The sequence below is a fragment of the Monopterus albus genome, unplaced genomic scaffold (assembly GCF_001952655.1).
Source record: "Monopterus albus unplaced genomic scaffold, M_albus_1.0 scaffold3.1, whole genome shotgun sequence".
In the NCBI taxonomy this organism is placed as follows: Eukaryota; Metazoa; Chordata; class Actinopteri; order Synbranchiformes; family Synbranchidae; genus Monopterus; species Monopterus albus.
Window position 1 is genome coordinate 3,590,712 of NW_018127883.1, and position 24,872 is coordinate 3,615,583.

At 42.1% G+C, this 24,872-nt stretch overlaps 4 protein-coding genes across 7 annotated transcripts in view; 3 read left to right on the plus strand and 1 right to left on the minus strand.

Annotated features, from left to right (window-relative positions):
• ppm1ba (protein phosphatase, Mg2+/Mn2+ dependent, 1Ba) overlaps nt 1-7,091 on the plus strand; it is an 18,481-nt gene extending 11,390 nt beyond the window's left edge. Inside the window, exons 6-7 of one of the 2 annotated variants that reach the window (XM_020601500.1) lie at nt 3,258-3,275; nt 3,440-7,091. In XM_020601500.1, the coding sequence (XP_020457156.1) occupies nt 3,258-3,275; nt 3,440-3,469 (48 nt within the window). In that variant the 3' untranslated portion in view covers nt 3,470-7,091. The remainder of the gene's footprint in view (nt 1-3,257; nt 3,276-3,439) is intronic. The other variant, XM_020601509.1, reaches the window with a different exon arrangement.
• A 408-nt stretch (nt 7,092-7,499) lies between these two features.
• slc3a1 (solute carrier family 3 member 1) lies at nt 7,500-14,142 on the plus strand. The gene is made up of 10 exons (XM_020601489.1): nt 7,500-8,087; nt 8,520-8,699; nt 8,839-8,984; nt 9,189-9,314; nt 9,708-9,827; nt 11,291-11,415; nt 11,796-11,997; nt 12,933-13,115; nt 13,473-13,598; nt 13,690-14,142. The coding sequence occupies exons 1-10, from the start codon at nt 7,664-7,666 to the stop codon at nt 14,119-14,121; spliced, it is 2,064 nt and encodes a 687-aa protein (XP_020457145.1). The 5' UTR covers nt 7,500-7,663; the 3' UTR covers nt 14,122-14,142.
• prepl (prolyl endopeptidase like) lies at nt 14,125-20,503 on the minus strand (the record flags this gene model as incomplete). Its single annotated transcript, XM_020600928.1, has 14 exons — nt 14,125-14,409; nt 14,843-14,931; nt 16,058-16,184; nt 16,693-16,842; nt 17,097-17,313; nt 17,520-17,695; nt 17,979-18,191; nt 18,369-18,560; nt 18,880-19,096; nt 19,172-19,298; nt 19,390-19,478; nt 19,598-19,778; nt 20,175-20,241; nt 20,477-20,503. Coding segments are annotated over 14 exons (1,950 nt in total), but the record flags the coding sequence as incomplete, so codon positions are not given.
• Nucleotides 20,504-21,254: 751 nt separating this feature from the next.
• camkmt (calmodulin-lysine N-methyltransferase) overlaps nt 21,255-24,872 on the plus strand; it is a 104,055-nt gene continuing 100,437 nt past the window's right edge. Inside the window, exons 1-4 of one of the 3 annotated variants that reach the window (XM_020601527.1) lie at nt 21,255-21,316; nt 22,086-22,258; nt 23,357-23,535; nt 24,131-24,195. In XM_020601527.1, coding sequence (XP_020457183.1) covers nt 22,091-22,258; nt 23,357-23,535; nt 24,131-24,195 — 412 coding nt within the window. In that variant the 5' untranslated portion in view covers nt 21,255-21,316; nt 22,086-22,090. Of the gene's footprint in view, nt 21,317-21,889; nt 21,939-22,085; nt 22,259-23,356; nt 23,536-24,130; nt 24,196-24,872 lie in introns of those variants that run through there. The other 2 variants (XM_020601522.1, XM_020601534.1) reach the window with 2 other exon arrangements.

A 24,872-nucleotide genomic window follows, 5' to 3' on the forward strand; every position in this document is an offset into this window, starting at 1 on the left:
CTGAATACTTATGACCCTGTGATATTTCAGTTTTTCTTTTTTAATAAATCTGCAAAAACGTCAAAAATTCTGTGTTTTTCTGTCAATATGGGGTGCTGTGTGTACATTAATGAGGAAAAAATGAACTTAAATGATTTTAGCATATGGCTGCAATATAACAAAGAGTTAAAAATTTAAGGGGGTCTGAATACTTTCCGTATCCACTGTACCTCTGCTATGAAAATAGCGCTCCCCTTTTTGTTGAGGACTTCCTGTTGGAAGTCAGATGTGATTCTGCATCTTTCATCTCTGCGCTGCTTTTACATATTATAGAAATATTGGAAATAAAAGTTGCAGTTGGAGACACACATGCACACACAGTGTAGATAAGGCTATAGACAGCAGCAAGATAAAATACCTCACTGAAAAAGTTTCAAACACTCACATTGTGTAGGTTTGGAAAGTGGCTTCCTCCTTCATTAACCCTGTAAAGCCCAACATATAAAAAAATAGCCAGAACATTCTAACTTTTTGGAACTGAGATGTTTATTAAACCTTTTAACAAAATCCAAAATATAATTCATGACTTGAAATTCAAGATTCACAATTTTTATTTGCCATATATGCATAGACAGACAGTCCGGGCATATAGGAATAGAGGTGCCATATTATTTAGATTATTTCTATTTCTTTTGTATCACATTTGATACATGGGGCATTTTTGGTGTGTGTTGCTTTTTTTTCTTAGAAACCTCACGTATCAGATATGATACAAATGGTTTTATAGGGTTAAGGACAGTGGCTGTAGTCAGCCTTTCAGCAGTTCTATTGCAAACAAACAATTACGAAATGTCCAAAGATACTTTTCAGACCATTACTGCCTCATTGTCCTTGTCTTTGCTGTTTGTTCCTGTGCTCAGTATGTTCTACAATACACAGCCCATGTTTGTTGCTAGTGCAGTGGGTTACCTTTGTTGTGGCCCAGAAAAAAAGGAGGAAAAGTGCTTTTTCTGCCCAAGTTTGGAAAATGGCTTCATCACAGAACAAGCTGAGAACTGTGTTGCCATCTTTTTTCTCCTCCAGAGTAAGTTCAAGAAAACAACAAAAAGGCAGCCTTAGTTTTAGTCTGGACAGACATTCAAAACGGAGGCAGAGAGATGCATTTAGATCAGGGGTGGCCAATTCCAGTCCTCTAGGGCCGCTGTCCTGCTTGTTTTCCCAACTATCCCTGCCTGACCTGCTGCTGATTACCTGGCTCAGGTGTGTTCAGCCAGTCAGAAGCTGGAAGATACCAATTCACTTTATCTTTCCTCACTCCAATTTCATCTAAGATGGTATCTTCCAGCTTCTGACTGGCTGAACACACCTGTGCCAGGTAATCAGCAGCAGGTCAGGCAGGGATAGCTGGAAAACAAGCAGGACAGCGGCCCTCATAGGGACTGGAATTGGCCACCCCTGCTTTAGATGAACCCGGCCTAATGTAGATGTGGTCTTTCATCTATAAAATGGGAAATATGAAAGTCATGTTTCTAATGGTATCCTGCGTCAGGCTGTGGACAGTATTTCATATTGTATTCCACTAAGAGTCGGTCATAATCGTACTTCGTCAGGATGTTGCCTTGTACACAAACTTGAAAACTGGATTTTACAGATCTCTACTTGTCTGCAGGTTTTACAGAAACATGCCCACTATGACATAATGACGTGAAAGCAGTTTGTTTGTTGTGCATGGGTGCTTACATGTGTGTATGTGGTTTTAAATGAGGGAGCAGGTGTGTCTGTAGAGGAATGCACACAGAGATACTACTGTGACAGTTCTTTTTAAGAATTGTTATTTTAAAGCTCAGTCTACTTGTTTATTAGCTGCTATACCTGGTGTACGTGTGTGTGTGTCTAGTAGTGATGGACATATCAGAAGTCCTGAGATGGAGCATGACAGCTGAAAGGGATGACTCTTGTATATGCGTGATGTTGTGTGTGTACGAGTACTTTTACTTGCTACAGAGTGAGGACATTTTGGCTGGTCCTCACTATGTGAAACACCTTATATTTTCCACCTTAACGTTTTACACAGTAAAGTAGTAGTAGTGCTATGTTAACACAACTAGCAGTAAAACAGCTGGAAAAAACAGGCATGTCATGCACACAATACAGTTGGCAAAATTGTTAGAGATGACATATGTTCTAATGCATTGCCCCAAATCATCATCTCATGTAGCTAATGTTAGCTTCATCATAGTACTAGTGCATCATACTTCTGACCTAACCAAACCTGATGTTTGTAAATTTTCTTTTCAAAAATGGGGCCTGCGGACAGTCCCATCCAAAATGTGGTTAACAGACCAAGATGGAGCTCAGACTAATGTGCTGGCAGCAGCATGATGCTCCATAGATTAACAAGCAACAGTGATTCAGATGTTTAGGAAAAAGTAACTGAAGCAAGACAATAAATAAAACATGAAGCTTTGGCCTCAGTTAAAATGAGCCTGGGGAAAAAAAAAACAGATCTAGAATCAATATGATTCCCCCCCCCCCCCGTTAAGAAAATTGTGGTCATAACACAAATAGTGGGATGGTTCTACGCCTAACAACTGAAAATATAGTTGGCAAATGGTGTGTGGTAAAGTGCACACTAAAACACGCACATTCAAAAGGGATGTATCATTTTGTCTAACTATGTGTTCATCCTCTGATTAACGCAGCCCTCCTGTTTCATTTGGTAAGTGATTACATATATAACTGTTACACCCCCCCCCAAAACCCCTCATCTACATGCATACACACATTCTTACAGGCATGTAAGTGGTGACCTGCAACACATTTTCCCCCGTCACTCCATCAGTATCTACTCCCAGCTCCGACTGACTGTCTAGCATGTGGATCCATTTAGAGTTTAAGGTGTGTGTGTGTGTGTGTGTGTGTGTGTGTGTGTATGGAAGTCTGACTGTCCAGGTTCAGTAAGGATGAATGGTCGTTGTTTCTGGTCCTGTCTGTCACTTTCTGACATCACACACGTGCGCGCACACACACAAAAACACATGCACCGGCCTTACACGCATGCATCGCTGTCTCACTCAGTCCTTCCACAACTGCACGCAAGCATATAACATTCACTGTGTGTGTGTCCCTCCCTGCAACAAAGCAGAAGGCCTTCGAATTGTACTGGCGTATTGTTGCAGGAAGAACCTATACAGGTTGAAAGTGTGCCCCGGCTGTTGCTATTGTAACTGCTTTTAAACTTTTTATTAATTGTTGTAATTGCTTTGTGTTGATCCTAGGAAAACGTGGCCTTGAAGGTGGGAGGTCGGTGAAGAAAATCGTGTGACTCTAAAGATTGTGTTTCTGCATTTGATAAGTGTGCCCTCTTTTTCTTCTCCCCCTCTGTTACCTTGTTCTTCCCCATTTCCTCGTTCTCACATCTCCCCCTTTTCATTCTCTCTTGGTGGCTTTCCTCTGACAGAGCGGAGCTGAGTCGGAGTACCAATGGTAGCTGTCCAGCACAACTGCCCAATCCAAAACACAGGACCACTTTTCCACACAAGATCACATCCATAGTCATCTTTTAATTTTGTCTGGGATTTTTACAGTTTATTTCCCCCCCCCATGCTGAGTAGATGAAGATACACTAGTTTTAAAAACACACAAGACACCAAATGTGGAGGACTGCAAAACAGATTTAGTTGACTCTTTAATAAAACGTAGCTGTAGAAAATGAGAACAGCTGCACTGATGGTCTGACAGGACAACTACATATAGATTTTATCCATCAGAGGAGATACAAGGAAGCACAGTTTTCTCTTCCCCTTGTGTTTTTTGCTTTCTTTGTGGTGGTTGTTTTTGTTGTGGGTTGATGGAAACACATGAGCAGCCCTGCTCTGAAGGCTGTGGGACTCTACGGTGCCTTGCTCAGAACTGAGAAAGAGAACTTTACAGCCAGTCAGGCCACCATTACCAAACCAGCCACTCGTGGATGTTTGTAAGGTGAATGGACTTCAGTGGCTTATTGGTTGAATTTTATGGCATTATTGGTTTTGAAGTATGAACTTGACTTGTGCCTAACTGGCAGCTGATCGACCTCACAAGCCTGCGACTCTCACCTTCAGACAAGCTTGGGGTTCTGGGCATTACTGGTACTCAAACAGGGCCCAACACTTCCCCTGCACATGCACCCAGCTTACTGGAGAAAGCCTCACAGAACTCCCAGATTTAGTCCTTGCTATCCAAAGACCAGAGAGCCCATCATCTGAGGCTACACACCTGAACACAACAGGAGCACTTCTAAGAGAACCAAGCCTATCTGGTAACAAATTTCAGTTCAGCCCCTCAATTCCTTGTCCAAACTAAAGCTGGACATGGGCCTGCGTGCCTAACTGTGGACAGGAATGACATGGAGACGATTTCAATGAAAGTGTGTTGACTCTTCTTGCATGTCCCTGCACACTCCTTTCTTAAAGAATGTTATTCTCACTTTTGCCCTCTGTCTCTGCTTTCTCTCCCTCTCTCTCTCTCACTTCATATGACAGATGAGATTTAACTGTTATTTGTGTTGGAAGACATTGCCAGATTCATAAGCTTTTGAGCCTGCTGTTTAAGAAATGAAAAGAAATTATATATTTAATTAATAATTATATATTATATTATATTATTGATTCCCAGACATGGTATTTGGTGTGCGTGTGTGTGTGTGTGTGTGTATAGACAAACTAAATGAGTCCAAGCTGTGTCAACTGTTCAGTTCCAAAGACGGGGTTTGGGATCAAGGATTTCCACCCTCACCTCCTTCTTTCTTCTTCCGCGTCTCTCAGCACATTCAGTCCAGGTTGTGCTACAACTTGCCTTTATTTTAATCTTTCAGATAACCTGTGTAAAAACAGAATGCCATTTTTGGTTTTATTTAAAAAATCCATTTACAATTTTTGATTTCCTTTTAAAAAAATTTAATATGTATGGCTTTTCAGAGTGCTGTAGTTATCTAAATGACAAGGGGGCTTGAAATGCATGTTTTTCTATCAGCATGGGTCAGCCCTTCTGAGGTGTTGGCGGTGGAGCCTTGCTGAGCAGCTTCCAAGTCAGTGTGGTTTGTGTTTCCACTTCGCCATAAAATGCATTGTTAATCTTCTGCACCTTGATCACGTGGGGGCGGCGAGAGCTGCTAAAGTGACACAAACTCATGGTGCCAGTGTGGTGTTGCTAGCTTGCAACATGAAACCCTTGGTACTGGGCATTATTTAAACCTGTCATCAGAAGACCAAGTGAGAGACTCCATTTTACAAATCTTGCTGCAGTGAAATTACGGATAAAAAGTAAATGCTGAACTCACTCAGCCCTGGGCAGGAGCCCAACCCAGCATGTTTACATACCAACAGGTAGAAATGGGCCAACCTGTGGCTGCCTGGCTCCACACACTTATAGCCGGCTGACCTATACTGATGGAAAAACACAAATACATTGTATAGCAGACTGGCAGAGAAAAGCTTTTTTCTTTTTTTGGTGTTACACCAGGGTGGGTGAGTGACTGTAGGATGGAGGAGAATAGACCCACGTCCAGCACAGTGTTCACACTGTCACTGAAATTGCTATCCTTAATTTTTCCACAGTTACCTTCATAGACCTAGCCTCAAAGGCACTGGGGGTTGCTGCTAGGAAAGGTCTGGCTTGACTCTTTGGACCAACCAGGAGTCTGTTTCATTTCTGTCAACTCAAGCACTAAAAAAAAAAAAAAAAAAAAAATTGAGCTTTCAGAAACAAATGGTTGTCAGAAAAAAGCTTTTTAATTTCAGTCCTTTTGACATAAATGTGCACAGAAACAAATCGGATATACATACTTTACATGTGCATTCCCTTTTGTAGACACACTTATGGCTATATATATGAGCAGCACATTCATTGTGCTTTCTGAAGTGGCAGTATTGAAAGAGAGTTTGCAGGCTGGTAAATGTTGGTTGATCTTGGTGCCATATGACAAATAGGTACTTGAATGTGTAGTTCTTTTGCGGTTGCATTGTTTTAATCTTTGTTTGTGGTGGAGGGCAATGGGAAGGGTATGCTCGATATAGTTGGGCATGTTTTGTGATTGAGGGAGCAGTGTATTTTTGTGGGTGGGTGGGGATAATGTTGGCATGTTCAGTGTGGTGGAACAGTGTTGTAGAGGCAAGGTAACAAAGGGTGACGCATGGAAAAACAAAAGTGAGAGGGACAGCAGGATATTTGATTTATAAACTACATTTTTTTGCTGTTTCACAATTTGTATGTCCTGTTTTTTTTGTCCATTGTATAACATTCACCACACTGAACACAGCCGTAGGTTTAGGTTTGTTTAAGCTGTATCAGACACTGGGCTCGGAGAGACATTTTATTTTTCTGAATGTAATTCTTCATATTCACACTGATTCCACTGCATGGACTGAATACAAGCAGCACTGCAGCAGCAGCACCACGTTCTCTCCTCATCAGTCGCTTCATGACAAAACAAGCTCTCGCCTTTTTGAGAAAAAAGTGCTTGATTATTATGTTGGTTATGGAATATAATATCAAGACTCAAATGGGAATCTGACTTGTTTGAAGGAGACCAGAGGTTTAGTGACTCTTCAATAATTTGACCCAGACTTATTGCTTTGATTTGTTTAGTAAAGAGAGTTTTACAAAGCACGTAGTCTGCGGCTCAGTTGATGCGACTGTGAGGATGCCCAAAGGGAGGTGAGAATTTGGAAACTGCTACAAAAATGTAAAACGGTGAAAGACAGACATGACATTCCTCATGTGTGCTTTTTAGAATGGAAATGAACCCTAGTTCTCTTTCGCTGGTCACTGACAGATGTATGATGGCAATGATGAATTCCACACTTGTTTGTATTTATTCCAGTGCTTTTTAACGCTTATAAAAATGCTGTATTTTGAAGACAGAATAAGGTAACGATAAGCGGATGTATTTGACAGTGAGGTATGATCCACTTGCCCTCGAGCCTCTGAGAAGACTCAGTGGAGGGACGTTTTATGAGACACCCAGGGTTTTCACCATCCCTTCTTCCTATACTAATTTCCCAGTATGGCTATTGTGATGTTACAAACCATACACTGAACATAAACATAATAAAGATTAAGTTTAAACAGTTTGAACTGTTTCTTTTTAGTGCCATCTTGAAATGTCAGCGTGTGGTTTTTGAAAGCTTTCACTGTTCAGTACAAAGTAGAGTAACTGCGGGACGGGGAACACCATTCTTCCAAAGGATATATGAATCCAAGTGGGGAAATCTGGGAGTGCAGGCTCAGAAACGAGCGCAGGCTGGGGCAGGATTGTCCTCAAATCTGATTCTGCATTTACAAATATGTGCCTGCGCTCTCGCGAATGCCGACTAGGTTTGTGCGTACTCAAACGCTTTGACGCGGATGTACTTCCATAAGCTCATCCCTATCCATTCCCATCAAACTCTCCAGTTTCATACATTCCAGAGATATCACTGCTTTCTCTCTCTCTCACTCACTCACTCACTCTCTCTCACACACTCACACACACACACACACAGAGAGAGAGGGACAGACAGGGGAGGGCAGATAGGAGAGGACTGTGCGTACTATGACCCTTTCTGAGTAGGTACTAATCATTGCCTCATTCACTCACTCGGTCTTTCTGAAGATCTATAGCAACCGATTTTGTTTTAAGAGTTTCCTTAAAAGAAGTCTAATCATGCGTTTTAAGAAACATGCCGGTACTCTAGAGCTGGGGGACTGCACCAGGAACCCGGGGTATCAGGATACAGAAGGCACTACCCCTGCGTACGACACCACGGACCCCAACCCGGTGGGGAAGCAGGACTCCCCCGCGGTGAGGCTGGACTCGGACGCGGCTGATGTGTACACGCAGGTCAAACCGTACGCCGGGATGCCTAAGGAGGTTTTGGTACTGTACTCTTCTCGGGCCCGGTACCGGGTCCCCCGACAGATCCTGTTCTGGCTGACGATAGCCTGCACTCTGACGCTGATAGCGCTCACGGCCACGGTGATCGCGCTGTCGCCGCGGTGCCTTGCCTGGTGGCAGGCCTCCCCGGTGTACCAGATCTACCCTCGGTCCTTCAAAGACTCGGACGGTGATGGAGTGGGAGACCTCAAAGGTGAGATACCCCTAACGCTGCTGGCTGCTCCATCAAACCCTTTCTTTGACAACAAAACTAGTAGGGGAGGGGGGCACCTGACGTCATGGAGAAACATCTTGATTATAATTTAGATATACATTAAAAGGTGAAAATACAACAATGACTTCAAAGGAAAGCTTTAAATTTGATATGGTGGTTCTAAAGTTTAACATATTGGTTGGATGCATAATTTTAGAGACAGTTTAAAGAACATGTAGGTTGTAGGCCTAAGGTGATCAAGGAGCCAGTACAAGTGAAAATACTGCTTCAAAATGTTTGGAAATATTGGAACCTAATGTTAGCCTCAGTCCTAACATTGTAGCAGATTACAAACTGAACAGCTTGTTTAGAAAATGAAGTGATGATACAAGCCACTTCCGTTGCCTTAGTGTGTTGTTTCTGGACTGGCAGGAATTCAGAAGCAGCTCCATCACTTCCAGTATCTGAACATCAAGTCTGTGTGGATCAGTCCTTTCTACCGCTCTCCTATGAAGGACTTTGGCTATGATGTGGAAGATTTCCGAGCCATCGACCCACTCTTTGGAACCATGCAGGACTTTGAAGCGCTCCTGGCTGAAATGCACAACAAAGGTATTCATACTCCTATGGAGGTGGGTGGTGGGAGGAATGATGGTGGACCATCATGTGTTGTTCTTGGGAGGTAACGGGGTTGGCTCAATGGCAGCGTGCACATCTTTGACTCATACTAATCCTTCTCGGTTTCCATCAGGTTTAAAGCTGATCATGGATTTCATTCCCAATCATACCAGTGACCGGCATCGCTGGTTTAACTTGAGCCGAGCAAGAGATCCTCACTACAAAGATTACTATGTCTGGACTGACTGCAATGCTACTGCACCAAGGCCTAATAATTGGGTTGGTACTTTCTCACCAGTTAATGGTGTTTTAGTTTTGGGGCACATTTTTACTCAGCCTCTGCTGATGCAGTGCTCTACATAGATAGAGTTGAAAAGCTTTCTTTTTTTTTTTTCTTTTTTTTTTAATGCAGTCTTTAACAACGTGGTTTCCTAATGACTACACTTCCTGCTCCTTCCCTGTCTTCCTACTCCTTTCTCTCAGGTGAGTGTGTTTGGTAACTCATCATGGACTTATGATGAAGTTAGAGGACAATGCTACCTCCACCAGTTCCTCAAGGAACAACCAGACCTGAACTTCAGAAACCCACATGTTCGCCAAGAGATCATTGTAAGATTACATGACCACACGCTGCTCTTTGTCAGCGTTGTTCCCACCTGTTTGTGTTCTCAGTGTTTGTGGTAGCAATAATCCTGGATAATCTCTAACAATAATGATTACACATTACCTGATTACACATTAACTTAGGCCAGTTAATGCTTGAGTTTTTAACCGATGCTGTTATGTGCGGCACAAAGTGCAACAGAAGCAATGACAGACAGTGCCTGTGTTTATATTGTGCATCTTTACACTCAATAGTCCTTTTGTCATTGGTGTAAAAAAAAAACAATATTACAATTATTAGAGTCTAGTCCTGTTGTCAGCTCACTTTCCCCCACGTTCACAGGGTCATATTATAGACACACTAATTTTAAGTACTTTATATTTACTGTTTCATCTCAGGATCTTATTCGTTTCTGGCTGGGCAAGGGAGTGGATGGGTTCCGGATGGATGCGGTGAAGCACATCCTGGAGGCTGCACACTTGAGGGATGAACCACAGGTGGACCCAAAGAAACAACCAGTGAGTGTTACCTCTTCAGTTCAGTTCCGTGACCACACATGGCCACCGAACATAACGACTTGTATCTGATCTCTCATTTCAAATGGATGCATATCGGATGACAGAGCAGGAGGAACGCTGTGCCACCAAAAACATGTAATCTCATGTAAGACCAGGAATCGGCTCAACCCACATTTAACTTCAGTGAGTGATATTTGAGGGTGCAGACAAAGAATTCTTCAATCCTATACAGTTGCACCTATGATTTAGCATAAACAGGTCTTAAGAAAATATATAGCCTACATTTAAACAGTTTTTTGGGAAAGTAATTTCTCAAAGAGGAAAGTGGCATAGTCTACTGGATTTGTAAATCACTGGGGATTTACTACCACACCACAGAATAACCCCATAATACTGAGACTGACTCACCCCTGCAGCATTACATCCAAACTGACCATCCACAAGTTGAACAAAGCTGTATTTTTCTGTCACCGTGAGGGTAAAAGCTGTATTTTTCTGTCACCGTGAGGCACCACACATGGATTTTCATGCATTTACAAAACAGTGGAACCGCAGCATTTTAATAAAGAGTCACATGTGTTTATTGGCACAGTAAGAATTTTACCACAGCATTGAATGTGATTCAGTCAATCATAACTGAGCAACTATCTGTGTTGTCATTATTGCTTTAGTGGTTTAGTGCCAGTTGTATCATTCATTTCAGGCAAACTGATGTGTGTTGTCTTGGCTGAATGGTTCGCTTATGTGGCAGCATGTCAGTTCAGTGCTGAGCACTTCAGTAATTACGTCTGAATAGATTCATGGCTGGCCCTTTCTGTGTGGAGTTGTGTGTTGCCTCTGTGCTTCAGTTTCACCCAGTCATAATGACACACAATAGGCCTTTCAGTACTGAGCAGGTACCAAGCTGGTTCCCTTAAAATTGTTAATCTAGTGCTCTGTAATGTAGTCGGGCCCACCGGAGTGAATTTCCATATGGGTATCACTTCATAAGATACTTTTTTCACTGTATTCTATCTTTTTACCCTTCTTTAATGAAGACTATAACCAGAAATGTACCAACAAAGCTAGTTAGCACAAAACATTGAACATTCCTTATGTGCAACAGCACTCCTTGGTTACAGAGCCCAAAAGTCTGTTACCACGTGATCACCATTCTGTATCTGGTTTCTTCTTGTTTTCCAGTTAACTGGCCAGTGACCAGACACTGGTCTTTGGCCCAACAAAGGAAAACATTTATACCAAAGCTCTCCTCACTGCCAGTGGGAAGAGAAAAATACCTTTGAGTCCTCTTAACCCACTGTAGTTGATGATCTCATGAACTTGACCATAATGATCCACTACTCACTCCCCTGCTTTAACCATTTGCAAACCCTGAGCACAAGACTTAGGCTACTTGTTCAACAGGCTACATTACCAGTGCCAGCTACATTGCCTCATATTTCTTTATATTTGCGACACTGCAGGAATCTATAACATCAGAGTGGGACCTCCACCATGACTACACCACCAGTCAGCTGGGGTTACATGACCTGCTGAGGGACTGGAGGGCAGAGATGGACATCTACAGCCGCGAACCTGGCAAATACAGGTACAGGAGCTATTACATATGATGATGCCATATGCTTCACAAAAACCACCATTCCAACTTTCTTTTGCATGTTATGCATTCTTATGTAGTGAATTTTAGACAGAAGCCATAAAGATGTAGTATGAAATAAGCTCTTTCAATATTATAAATTCTGAATAATAAAAAATAAATGACAAAGACAGCTGGTGTGGGATTAATAAATCTGTTTGATAAACCAATAAATAACTGACATAATATGGCAATCTTCCTACTATTTTACCTTTATTTGACAGTGAAGATATAGACAGGAAGTATGGGAATGAAAGAGGAGGTATGACATGTCCTGGGCCTGCATGTCATCGTTTTAACGCTATAATTCGTATGTTCTTGTTGCACTCCAGGTTCATGGTGACAGAGTCCTATGATTATCACGAGGTGGACAAAACCATGATGTACTATGGCAGCTCGCTGGTTAAAGAAAGTGACTTCCCCTTTAACTTTTATCTGCTGGACCTGCCTCAGAACACCAGTGGCCTGTGGATTCAACATCTGGTCCACCTCTGGATGGCCAACATGCCCAAGGGAAAATGGCCCAACTGGGTGGTGAGTCATCACAAACCTATTTATGAATTTGTTTCTTTATAAAAGAGAATGCCACATAGGGACAATCCCAAAACCCCACCTTTCTGCTAAATATGCTTGGTCTTCCTGATCTCCATCAGAATAATAAAAGCCACAAGATCAAATCAGGGATTTCTATGGCTGAGCTGTATCATGGCACATATTAAACTTGCACAATCAACATTAGTTTAATTTATAACCACATTTTTCTGTGCCAGCATGTCTTGATGGGGGTGACAGTGGTGCAGTGGGTAGAGCAGTCTCCCAACCAGAAGGTTAAAGGTTCGAATCTCGGTGCCTGCAGTCCACATGTCGAAGTGTCCTTGGGCTAGACACTGAACCCCCAAGTTGCCCGTGATGGCGACGCGTACGCACGCAGCGGCCCATGGCCCTCGGCTCCAAACTAAATTTTGTTGTCCGTGTCACAGTGTTACAATGACAATAAAGCTGCTTCTTCTTGATGTCAGTTTTTCTTCAGTGTTTTTATAACCACAGACAGCTTTGTATTTTATTTGTTACACAGGGTGCTAACTGTTTAACATTAAAAGCTCGTGTCAGATCATGTGATGAGTTACAAGTTGATTTAGATTTCTTTTATCACAGAGAGGTGTCTCCAGTATGAGCCACACTGATCTGCCCATCTTAGAGCTCACGGGAACAAAACCTGAAGAGGAGGATACTGCACACTGCTCTCTGACTGCTGCAGTGTCATTTACTCCCTGTGACAGTTTAACCCCACTGTCTCTCCATCTCAGCCGGCCTCAGGCTTTGCTCCCACTTTATCTATCCTGTAACCCTCACTCTAACGTCAGCTTTTTCTCCCATCTGTCACCTGCACACTGCCTTCTTCCTTTCCAGCTTAGGATATGTCATTCCCCTCCCCACTCAGGTATTTCTCTCACTTCCACTGTTGCCAGGTTGGGAACCATGACAAGCCTCGAATTGGCTCCAGTGCTGGCCAGACCTATATTCGTGTCATCAACATGTTGCTGCTGACCCTTCCAGGCACGCCCACCACCTACTACGGCGAGGAGATCGGCATGGAGAACATTAATGTCACAGACAGTCAGATCCAGGACCCTGCTGGCAAATACAACGCAGTCAGTACTGTGCACACCCAGAAAAAAAAACACAAATACCCACTGTAACGTCTCTCCCCAGTGTAGTAGATACATAAAAAATATCACATTACAACATGACAATGTGTGTAGTGAATAAATGAGTATAAACATGTCTTAAACTGCACCACAGAACACAGCCTGGACAAGGGTACAGTATTGAATCAGTATTTTTTTAGAAGGAAAAAACAATCTTTTTAAAGGTAGTATTTATTTTGGACATTGGCATTAATTTTATCTTAGTGTACCTAATAAATTGATAAGGCATACATTGTGTAACCACACGTTCATTGACAGAAAAAGCTGAAGTGCCAACATGAGTCCTGTCTTTCACTGCAGAGTGCCAGTCGGGACCCTCAGCGATCTCCGATGCAGTGGAGTAGTGACGTGAATGCAGGCTTTAACAGCATAACCAACATCACCTGGCTGCCTGTACACCCTGACTACAGAAGCGTCAACGTGGAGGTATAGAACTCTTACATCTAGAGGAACATCTGGCCAGAGCTGCTTATCTTCTGTTAGATCATGCATTCCTTTGCCGCCGTTTCTCTTCTAGGTCCAGAAGAAAGATAAAGGTTCCGTTCTGGCTCAGTACCGTTTCCTGAACACTCTGCGTCAGTCCGAGCTCTCCCTTCACCGTGGGTGGTTCTGCTACATCCATGCCGATGCCAAAGTCTTTTCTTACCTCAGAGAGCTTGACGGGCTCGACCAAGCTTTCCTCATGGTGCTTAACTTTGGCAAAGAATCTGCGGTCACAGATCTCTCCTCTGTTCATGAGTTACCAGACCAGTTGAAGGTCCTGATGAGTACAAAACCAGTCAATGATGGTAAGGTACTGCAAAAGTCTCGCATTCTGACAGAAGCAGGAGAGGGTTTGGTGATTCAGTACTCCTCCTACACTCGCTTTAATCTCAACCACCCCAAACAGTGCTACATCTCAGAGAAGGCCTGCTATCTGGGGGTCATGGGCATACTTTACAAATGCTAGTATAAACAGACAGCCGTATTCAGTGATTAGTTTCACAGCAGCAATTAAATCAAGATCTGGTGTTTCCTCTGTAAGAGATTTGTCATAATAAAGAGGCCCATTGCAGTTACATTCATTGTTGTCGTCTTCTCTTCTACTGGAATTGTGTCATTATAGTGGTCGTGGTTGGATTTTGGTAGCTTAATGTCCAACTGCCTCCCGATAGCCTCGCTATCTCTTTCGCTTGCGCGGAGGCCGAGGAGGGTCCAGGCCCAGCTCTGTGTATAGAAATGCTAGTTTAAGGGATTCCTGTTTTGGAAAGAAAAGACACAAACAGAAATCTCAGTTTGTGACCATCAATCCAACTAATGTCTGTTGTCCTCAGTGTGAGGAAACATCCAGTTAAACATCCATAACACCTACTGGATGCTTTAGTCATCCAGGCGCAAATCAGATTTAGCTGCTGAGTCATTTGATTGGTAAATAAAACTATAATTCCATTCACCTCTAATACATTTGTGTCTCAAAGCCTTGGAAAATGAAAATGAAAACGTCTATCCACATGGCAAAATTTTGTGTGATTGGGGAAACTGAAAAAATTGGGCTACTTGTGTCTAACTTATCTGTAGATGTGCTTGGAAGCACATATTTAAAAAGTCTACTGTTAAAAACCTGAGAAAATATTTTTCCCGAGTTAGAAATCTTTTTAAGACTTTTGCCATTTTGCAGGAGAATTTCTTACCTCATCCAGCATCAGCTCAAAGTCCTCTGGTCCAGAGTGGTTTGCTCCAGGTTGGATATTTAGAACTATGTTTGGAGCAGGTTCACATTCTAAAAAAGGAGAAGAAAGAGAGAAAATGATCTGTAGTCTAAACTTTCTCCTGGACATTTCTCTAATATTTTTTTCTTGTTCCCTTTCCCTGTTTTCTCTCTGTCCACTTGCCCCAAATCTTGTCTTCAAATCTTCTTCTGACTCTTTACTCACTTTACTCTCCTTTCATTCATTCTTGCTCCCATCTGATATTGAGCTCTAACCCTCCCCCAGTCTCTGGTATGGACCGTTTCACAAGTGTGGTCTTGACCTTGACAGCTCCCGGTCTGTGGCGTCTAATCTCTCGCTCTGATACACTCTCCCTTTGCCACACTAATGGGACCGCCCACTCGTTTGCACGTTATGCCATCAGCACTTTATCAAAGACTCCCGAGAACATAGACAGATCAGAGACCTATACACACACACACACACACACACATACACTTAAGCTGCCTAGTGTATTTGTGTATGAGCAACAGGACAGTGAAAGCAGGAGAGAGATAATGTGTCCACGTGAGACAGAGTGGAAGCAGTGCGACAGAGAGAGAGGAGTGTAAAGAGGAGTACCACCAATTTTGTGAAGGCAGATTATAAGTGAGAGGGAGAAAGAGTCTATGGGCAAATGAGAGCAGTTAGCCGACATTTCGTCATGAACTTCAGATGTTATTAGCGCTCTACCTAGCTAGACCGTCATATAGTTGCTACTATGCAGACATGCCCATTGACACAACTCTTGGGAGCTGAAACCTCTGATGCATAAATTATATTTACCCCCACTCCAATGTGTTTCTCTAGGCTCCTGTGTGTGCTGTTTGTACAAGTGCTTCCAATGCTCGAGTGAATACACGGCCAGTATAGACACGAGCATGAGCCTTGCTCAAGGTGACCAAAAGACACTTTTCGCTGCACATGCTACGCTTTCAGCCTGTGCCACTGTGTGCGCAATGTGGACCGTTGTGCATGAGCAGCACAGAACTGGATATTTCAGAGTGATCAGCCGGTCACCGTTCATAGCTGATCAAGATAAAAACTGGCCAATTCTGACTCATCTGTGCATCGATACTTTAAAGTATGGCTGCACACGCTCACCTACATGATCAACAAGTAATTAAGCTGTGACAAAATGTGTGAGAGTGTACATACCTGTCTTTGGATTAACAGTGAAGTGTGTATGAATGGCCTTCTTTAGCTGTTCAGTGTATCTGAGAACACCTGCTAGAGGAACCCTGGCATCACCACTGTAGGCTGTCAGCAGCATCGACGGGTAGCGCTATCTCACAAACGCACAAGTACATATTTACACAGGATGGACAATCAGTTTCATTATGGTGCTAAGCAAAAGTTATTAATTATTACATCTTAAAGACCAACATTTGTAAAGCTTTGGTATATTTTTCAGTGGTGCAAACTAGTTGTTTTCAGAGAGAGCCAGAAAATGACTGAATAGCACAGGGTGAATTAAACACTGGGTCCGGACCAGAAAGTGGGGCTGAGAATTTAAAATGGGATTCCAGCATAGTCTAAATGACCTGTTTGGTACACAGCATTACAGGCAAATCTGAAAGGCAGACCAAATCTAAGAAACCAAGACAACCTTCATCACAGAAGACACCTAAAAATCTAGTGCTAAAATCCATCTCTCGTTCTATGACCATGAGAAGCCAAGTGAACAAAGGAAATCATCTGTGCCAGTCAAAACACAGAAGGATGACACATTTTACTCAAGCCAATGCACAGAAACAGCTAGACTTTTAAATTTTTTAGTCTTTCCTCCATACCTGAGGAGTAATGTTATGAAGAGGGCAGTAGGAGGTGATGGTAAGTCTGTGTTTTGGGTTCCCTACAGGGTCCCCCCATTCCTCTCTATCCTCCAAAGTTAGAGGCAGGCTGGGATCCTCCATTGTTCCTAGCACATCCAAGAAAGGAGCCTGAGCAAAGGAAGATAGATGGCTTTGGATAAATGTCATGTGCGGTGGAGCATGGTGTACTGAGCAGGTGGACTCTGCTTCAATCTCTATTTAACCATTACAGATCGGTAAACACCCTCTCTGCTAAAATGCCCTAGAGGAAAACAGAGAGTCCCAAATATTCTTGTTCTCTCAACACAGACATACACTAAGAGCCATAATCTCCAAAAAACATGCACACAAACACACAATTCTCCAATGATCTAACATCTCACCTGCAGTGTGATAGCCCGCATCATGTGTGGGTGTCTGTTGCACATTGCTCCCACTGGCACAGCCCCAGCACTGCAGGCTGTAAGGGCAGTGAGTGAAGGAGAGGAGACTCCTATGGAGAAGAGGTGCTGGAGACAGGCTTGAAGGTCCTCCACTCCTTTCTGCTTCCCCTCCACACGAGCTTGTCTTTGCCAGGACAGACCCCGCTCCCCTCCACCTCTGGGAGGTGTAAAGGTACAAAGTAATCAAAACTAAATTTGAATTCCAGAGTTAATTAGCCTTCACAGACAGTTTTTTAACAATTTCCTGGAACAACATTCAATGTAAGCACATGTATTATTTCCATAAAGCATGCCTAACTTATCAGCAAAAAATGGTGAGCCAATCAAATTAGTTTTTAGGCTGTTAGAGAAGTGACATTTCACCTGATGTGACAGTAGACCAGAGCCCATCCCTGCTCCAGCAGCAGCCTTTTCTCTGGGCAGAATTCCATATTGAGATCTCTGCCATAAGCTCCGTAGACATGGACCAGCAGTGGCGCAGAACTCAAACCCTCCACAGGTACTGCATGAAACAGTGTAAGTGGCACCAAGGTACCATCCTATACAGTAGAGGCAGAGAGACTGGTCTGGAGAATGTAACGAGGAGAGGTGACTAAGCATTGAATGATAATGACACATTTGTTTAGTGAATGTCATCACTTGCTGCTCTCCGTGTAGGTGTGTGAGATGCATGGCAAAGTGCATACTGCTGAGCTCTTCTGTCTCTGGTGGCTACATGCCAAAGAAAAGCTTTGTCAGCATACACTTGATACAAAACACTTGACTCCCTGCTGATACTGTGTCAGTAAGTGTGCATATGTCTTATATATCAAATTTTCTCACTTGGCTGCAGGCATCTAAGCGTGTGATGGTATAATTGCCCAGGTTCTCTGTGAAGGACACATTTCCAGAGCCTGCTAAAAGCAGCTTATCCTCAGGGTACAGACAGCAGGGCACAGGTGGGTGGACTGGAGACGAGATCAGGAATTCTAACACATCGTGTTGGTCTGCCAAGCCTGGTTTCTTGGTTTCGATGGCACATACCCACGAGGGGAGCTGGGAAAATAGGATATGAGTTTAAGAAAATATGTAAGGATAAAACATAAAGCAATGCAACAATATAAATGCAACACTGAGCAAGTAAAAAGCAAAAGAAGCAACATATGTGCAAACTAGCAAAGGCGCAAAAGACAGAAAAAAAATAGCTTAAACAGAGATTTCAGACACACTGACCTGTACAGTGTATGCTTCCTCAGGATGGGTCAACGGGACCACGATTAGGGCAAGTTCGCTGGTTGGCAGTCTTGCAACCAAGACACAGTGATCCCCGACCACATCCATGTCTTTGACTGCAGTGCCAGGGCCAGGGCCAAACAATGAGATCCAGGAGACTATGGAAGGCTCTGAGAGCGGGGCCTGCACCACCTAGTGAGCATGCAGAAGGATAAATCTCCTCACTTAAGAAAAAAGATCCTAAAATTAACACAATTTATCTGCATGTTCCTCCTCTTCTAAATGTACTACCCAGAATTACCACAGCAGAATCAAGTTGCTATTAGGGACCAACTACTTCTAGTCATACAGTAAAATGAACAAACTACATGGTGGCTAAGAACAAAAACTTTTTTGTTTGCTTGTTCTACCTCTGGCAGTTTATTTCTTAGCTTTGTACCATTTAAGGTTATACATTCGACTTGAACTGCTAAATGTCAATGGTAGTGTACGTAAACTGTACCAACTCTACCTGATATTCCTGTCCAGGCCCTGTATTAGCCAGTATAATCAGCCACCTTCTCCAGTGCTCCACATGGTACAGGAGGTCCGGCTGGCGTGGCTGAACCAGGAAAGGCTCTAAACTGGATGTTGTTGTGTCAATTAGCAGCACCTCTGAACTGGTCCTGCTACTGCAGTTGATGCTCAGTATCTGTCGGTCTCTGGAAAGGGCAACCTCCACAAACACACTGGGGAGATGTGGTGTTTCAATTAGAGATGGAGCGGGGGCAGAAGCAGCTAAAATATCACATTATTACACCTACTCAGGCCGTGTTTCCTCATACACCAAGCGTATCCTGGCATCAGTGGAGGTCAGGTCCAGATGAAATACTCTGCTGCAGCGTTGACCTTCCAGAGTTGTGTAAAACAGGACATCATCCGAGGCCCACTCTTCACCCATGAAGACACAGGCATACACAAGAACATTACCTCTACTGCTACTGAAATACCGCTTTTACAAGGCCAACTATTTACAACATACCAAAGCTGAAGACGTTGTCTAGTGTGAGTATGATGGGGGAGGGATCCAAAGGAGAGGAATTTCGTCTTTCAAGTTTCACAACCACACACCTGGTCCATCACAGCATGAAAAGTAAATTTAACATTTTAAAATTTAACATGGAAAAAAAAAAACACTGCTGCCAAATCAAAGGTATTCTGTGAGCCAAATCCTGTTCTGTCTAATTCACCTCAGCTCTTCTCTGTGATTAGTTTTTAGCATGGCAGCAAAATGCTTTTCCTGTGGGGACAGGCGTATTCTCTGGATGGTCCATTGAAAGATCTGCTTCCTCGCTTCATTCTCAAGTCCTGCCTTCTCATTCCCTCTAGAGACGTGTCCTAGATTTAGCACCTGCTCTGGGTCCGGCTCACCTACAAATGAAGAGAGGAAACTCATTCACAAAAGTGTAAATGCCACTACCCTTAATAATGGAGCACATAAAAAGTAATAATGCTGTAATACAGAAGTGGGACTAAGGTTATATTAGAAAAAGGTGCTGCAGTTTATTTTCTGTATTCTCCTTTTTATGTACACTTCCAATTGTCTTTACCATGTTGCTGAAATAAATGGCTGTATGAACTACATATCTCTGTGTTCAAGTTTCCTTTATGTGGCGTGCCTTGGTAGATGAACAGTTAAAGCACATGTCACATAACCAGAAGTTCAACAATTTGACTCTACCCTGGGGTTTGTGTTGTAGGTCATGTCCCCTTCTCTCACCCCTAGTTTCCTGTGTGCCTCTTAAAAAAAAGCTGTTTTCTGCTTACTCAGTCTCTTGTCAGTTCTGTAGATGCTATCTCTTTCAAAGAAATACACATGGTGCTGTCCACAGACCTGCGACAAGAGAAATCACATAATGTTGAATTTCACAAATGCCCCAAGTTATCATCTTAGCAAGGGAACAGCCAGATGAATGCAACAGTACTCTTCCAAAATGTTGGTAGTCATAACACTATGAGATGGATTATATTAAACTTGGTTGCTGTCCTTACACATCAGGTAATCAGGGGACTGATATCTGTTTATTTTAATAAAATAAACTGAGTGTGAAGCAGAAGGCAGGACTTACCACCGAATGATCAGGTATGTTGGAGAACAAAAAAAAACCTGCTGAAATACCTCTGTAAGTCCTTGTATCTCTCAGGTCCAGAATTGAGATGACCTACTGATGAGTTTGTAGAGCCCTGAAATAAAACGGTATTAATTATGAAAAGACATAATAAGCCAGTAACACCAAGCACCATCTGTAAGGGCCACTGTTGTTTCCATGAAAATATCTGTATTCTGTGCAAGAGTGACAGGGGTAAGACACTTAAATAAAATGATTATAGTTTGTAAACCAGGGTTAAGTAGCATGTAGATGTTATTTCACTGTTATTATGGCAACGTCAAAAACAGACCACTAATATGGGAGTAAATCATATGAAGCATGCTTATGTTCATTTTATTGTTAGATGACAATGGCTTCATTTGTAATTTTTACTTTTGTTGTATGAATTTGTTATGTTTGATCAATTTCTTTTTTTGCTGACAAGCACTCTGAATTGCCACTGTGAATGAAAGTGCTACACAAACAAAACTGACACATAGTAAATGAAAACGTAGGACATTAATAACATTTCACAGGTGATAAAGTGTCCATTCCCTTGAACTTATTGTGTCAGTGCAGTGGACCACAGGGGAACAGTTTCAGCACCATCCATGGCTTCTACAGGACTAGTTTTGTCAGCGTGGTGAACCGAAACCGTACTGAATAATGAATGGTTTTGCGTTAGTGGGAGCTATCTTAATTAACATCCAGTAATCTTACACCAGGTCCATGGTTATTAAACGCAGCATCATAAACACCCTTACCGACGTGTAACTACGCTGGATGGACGTGGAGAGCCATGCTGTTCGTGTGCAAATGGTGGGCTTCAAAAATCGCAACCCAGATGATGTAACAAGACGAACACACAGCAGAGAGGAGAGAACGACCATTGTTAATTAGCTAGATTAACAGATGGGAGCTAAGTGTATGTGGTTCTAAGTAGCTAGTTGTCACTTGTCAAGTCGGCCATATTCACGACTGTAAACACGTTTTACATAAAAAAATAGAGTTAATCATTATATTTATATAACTGTAACATTTATAGTTTTGTTATTTAAGTCGATCAAACGTTATTTAACCATTGACAACAGTGGCCAAATTGTACACACGTGTATGCTTTCCTAAACAAAGCCCGCTGTTGATGACGTAGTGAGCAATGCAAGACTGAAATAATCCAATTCAGATATGCTCAGCCAACAATTTGTAATTGAAATATCGGCAGGTATCAGGGTCCAAGACTCGGGATTAAAGCATCATAACAGACGAGTGGTTGTGGTTAGGAATAAATTTATGTAAAGATAAGGGGAAACACCACTTAATCCCTCTTCTGTATCTCATGGCAAGTACTGATAATCGAGCATATTTGTTTCGACAATCTATTGCTATGTCTAAAAAGCCAAAAGTGTACGGAAGTAGCATGCGTCCATTGTGAGTGTAACAGGTGACAGCTGGAAATCTGAATCTGCGATCGTTTATGCTTTGGTGTAGTTTACGAAAAAGCCTTATTTTTGTATTGCTACTGATAACTGTGACAGCTCTACAGCCACTATATTTGTTTACAGTTTTATCTTTGTTCAAAACTTCGAAGGTATAATGGAGAGGGACTCCATCGGCAACATTACTGCAGAAAAGACGAAACCGGCTTCGCCTTTGGGGAAAAATATTAATGAAGACACCTGCACGGATAATTCCCACACGTCCGGGATTGAGACCTGTGCTGCTGCTGATGTCGCCCGAGCCAGGTGGACTCTACTGAGACAGGTATATGCACAAATGGATTGTGCTTGTGACTGGTTAATGGGCCCGTTTTTTTTACAGCACTGTTCAGTGGGGGCCCAGGTAGTTTTTAGTCGTATCCATTGACAGTTCTTTTCTCATACAGTTTTGTTGATGAGTATTTTATTTCTTTAGAACTGGGTTTAAAATCCCATTCAAAGGCAGATCAGAGGCCACTTTCTCTGGACAGCGTTAAGTCGCTTATTCTTTAAAAATGACTGGTATAGGAAGATGTATGTTTTCTGCTGTACTGTGAGACTTGAAATGTAATTGATAAGTAATCTACACACATAATCAGTCACTTGTATATAAAATTTTTGACGTAAACAATAAAAGAGCAAACTTTAAATTTTGTTGTGGGGCTAAGGTGCCACAGTATTGAGGACCTAAGGGCAAATATTTGCCCTCTGCTGCTCATAACTGTGGAACATTAAGGATGATGGGGACATTCCTGTCATGTTTCACCCTAGTTTATGTACATAGATGTAATTTCAGTTTGATAAACCAACTATTATTACAGAAATGAAGCGCACTCTCTTTGGAATTAAAAACAAAATAGACAGGACACAGATAAATAATATGCTTTTCTCAGTCTGCTGCACTTAGAAAAGTAGCTTTTTTCCAGTAGTAGTTTGACATAGTAAAACTTGTAATCATCAGCATCATCAACAAGTAATTTTATATACAATATAGTTATCTTTCCCAGATTTAGTGTAACTTTGTTGCCAGTTGGAATCTGTTGCTCTCTTCCTGCCACAGAATCTGATGAGCTATGCACATACTGCACAAGAACCTTCTACACAGAGCAGTAGCTGAAAAAGTAGGGCTAACATTTCCCCATAGATTTGCATTATACACTGAACTGACAAGAAAGGTTTCTACCAGCAGAGCCATCTTGCTTTCTGCACATTGTACTAGTACAGTAATGAACTCTGTTTGTGTGAACTCCACCTGAAGACTGATTCATTATGCAAATGCTGAGGTTTTACACTTTATGACATGATTTCTCAGTTAAGGGATATGTCCTTTTGTGGAAATTAAAATTCACAAACTGCCCTTTACTTCCTCTCACAACTCTCACAGGTGCTGCTTCACAAGCAGGTGGACAGTCCGGAGGTCAAACAGGTGTCTGTTCGCAGGTTCGCCACGTTTGACCTTTTCAGTAGGAAAAGGTTTGAGACAGAAGACCCTAGTGATACCTCAGATGACCAGTGGGTGGAGTACACAAGTGTCTACTTTCCTGAGTACAGTGCCTTTCTCAGGTATACATACTGTAAATAAGTTGTAGTTCCATGCAGACACCTATAAAGCACAGTGACAGTGCACCATACATCACACTAGTTGGGTAAAAGTCAGTATCGAACAAGTAACCACTGTATACACTGTCATTCTGCTTTTATCATCAAGGGTATAGGAACAGGTTGAATTATGATTCTAATGCTAGTGGTTATATGGAACTAATGTCTAGAAAATATTACTTTTTCAGAGACAGTTACCACAGATGTAGCAGATTTTAGACATGGAGGCTGGGAGATAGCATCTGAAAATGTTTAAAATTGAAACTAAAGATAGACTTTGATTTGTGGAAATAATTACTTGTATATTTTTTTTTTTATAAATGTTTTACAAATTTAATTCAGCCAAACATGCCCTCTACAATTCATCAGCTTGTGAGATTCTGGATAAATACACAACACATAAAATCTGTGCTCACTTCTTGATACTTTAGCTTTGAAACAAAGCCATAAGTTTAAAATAGTTATTAATATTCTCCTGCTTGTTTTTTGTCTGTAACACGGAAGCACAACAGCATTGTCCCAGACTGCTGTATGATAGTCTGTATTTTGTGTCTCTCAGGGACAACCTGGGGCCCCTAAGAGTTAATGAAGTGCTCAACAGTTTTGACAACACTGGTAATGTCTGTAAGTACATGTTTAATTGTACTCTTTAAATTGTCATTCTGATTGTGTTTATAAATGCATTCATATAATTGTGGTCACAGTGGAATTAGTTTTACCCACAATGCTATCAGGCTTTTATACATAGACCCACACACCCACACTAAAACTCTGGGTTAGCCTCATGCTGTGTGCTGTTGGTGTTTGATTGATGGTTTGATGTACTGTAGGTGGTTTGATTCCATCTTTGAATGGGATCTCTTGTGCGTCTTGTGCAGCGGTTTATCATGTACTCGTATGTCTCTTGTGTGTCTTGTGCAGCGGTTTATCATGTACTCATTCCTCCCAGCGACCTTCAGATGTTCTTCAGAAGGGAAGTGGGTTGCAGTCTTCTTATTGCTTCAGTAGACAGTGATGGGTGGTTTGGGAGAAAGGAAAGTGCGTGGCTCAAACAGGGATTTGCACACTATGATAGGCAGTGGAGTAGCATCACTTGAAACACAAGAACCTTGATTCTGACCTTGATTGTGACACATTTATGAAATGTTTCACTTGACTGAGTTCTGGTTGGTTTAATTCAATGCTGTTCAGTTACTGCTTATGTTTTTTGGTAAAATAAATGAGTCATTTAGGTATTTGATTTGATTTATTTATTCTTTCAAGCATGTAAAGACAGTTGATATATCAACACACATAATTTT

Coding starts and splice junctions, on each gene's coding strand:
- slc3a1 (XM_020601489.1), top strand. CDS start 7,664: ATGCGTTTTAAGAAACATGCCGGTACTCTAGAGCTGGGGGACTGCACC. Junction 8,985..9,188: donor CACCAAGGCCTAATAATTGG/GTTGGTACTTTC, acceptor CCTTTCTCTCAG/GTGAGTGTGTTTGGTAACTC. Junction 13,116..13,472: donor CTGCTGGCAAATACAACGCA/GTCAGTACTGTG, acceptor CTTTCACTGCAG/AGTGCCAGTCGGGACCCTCA.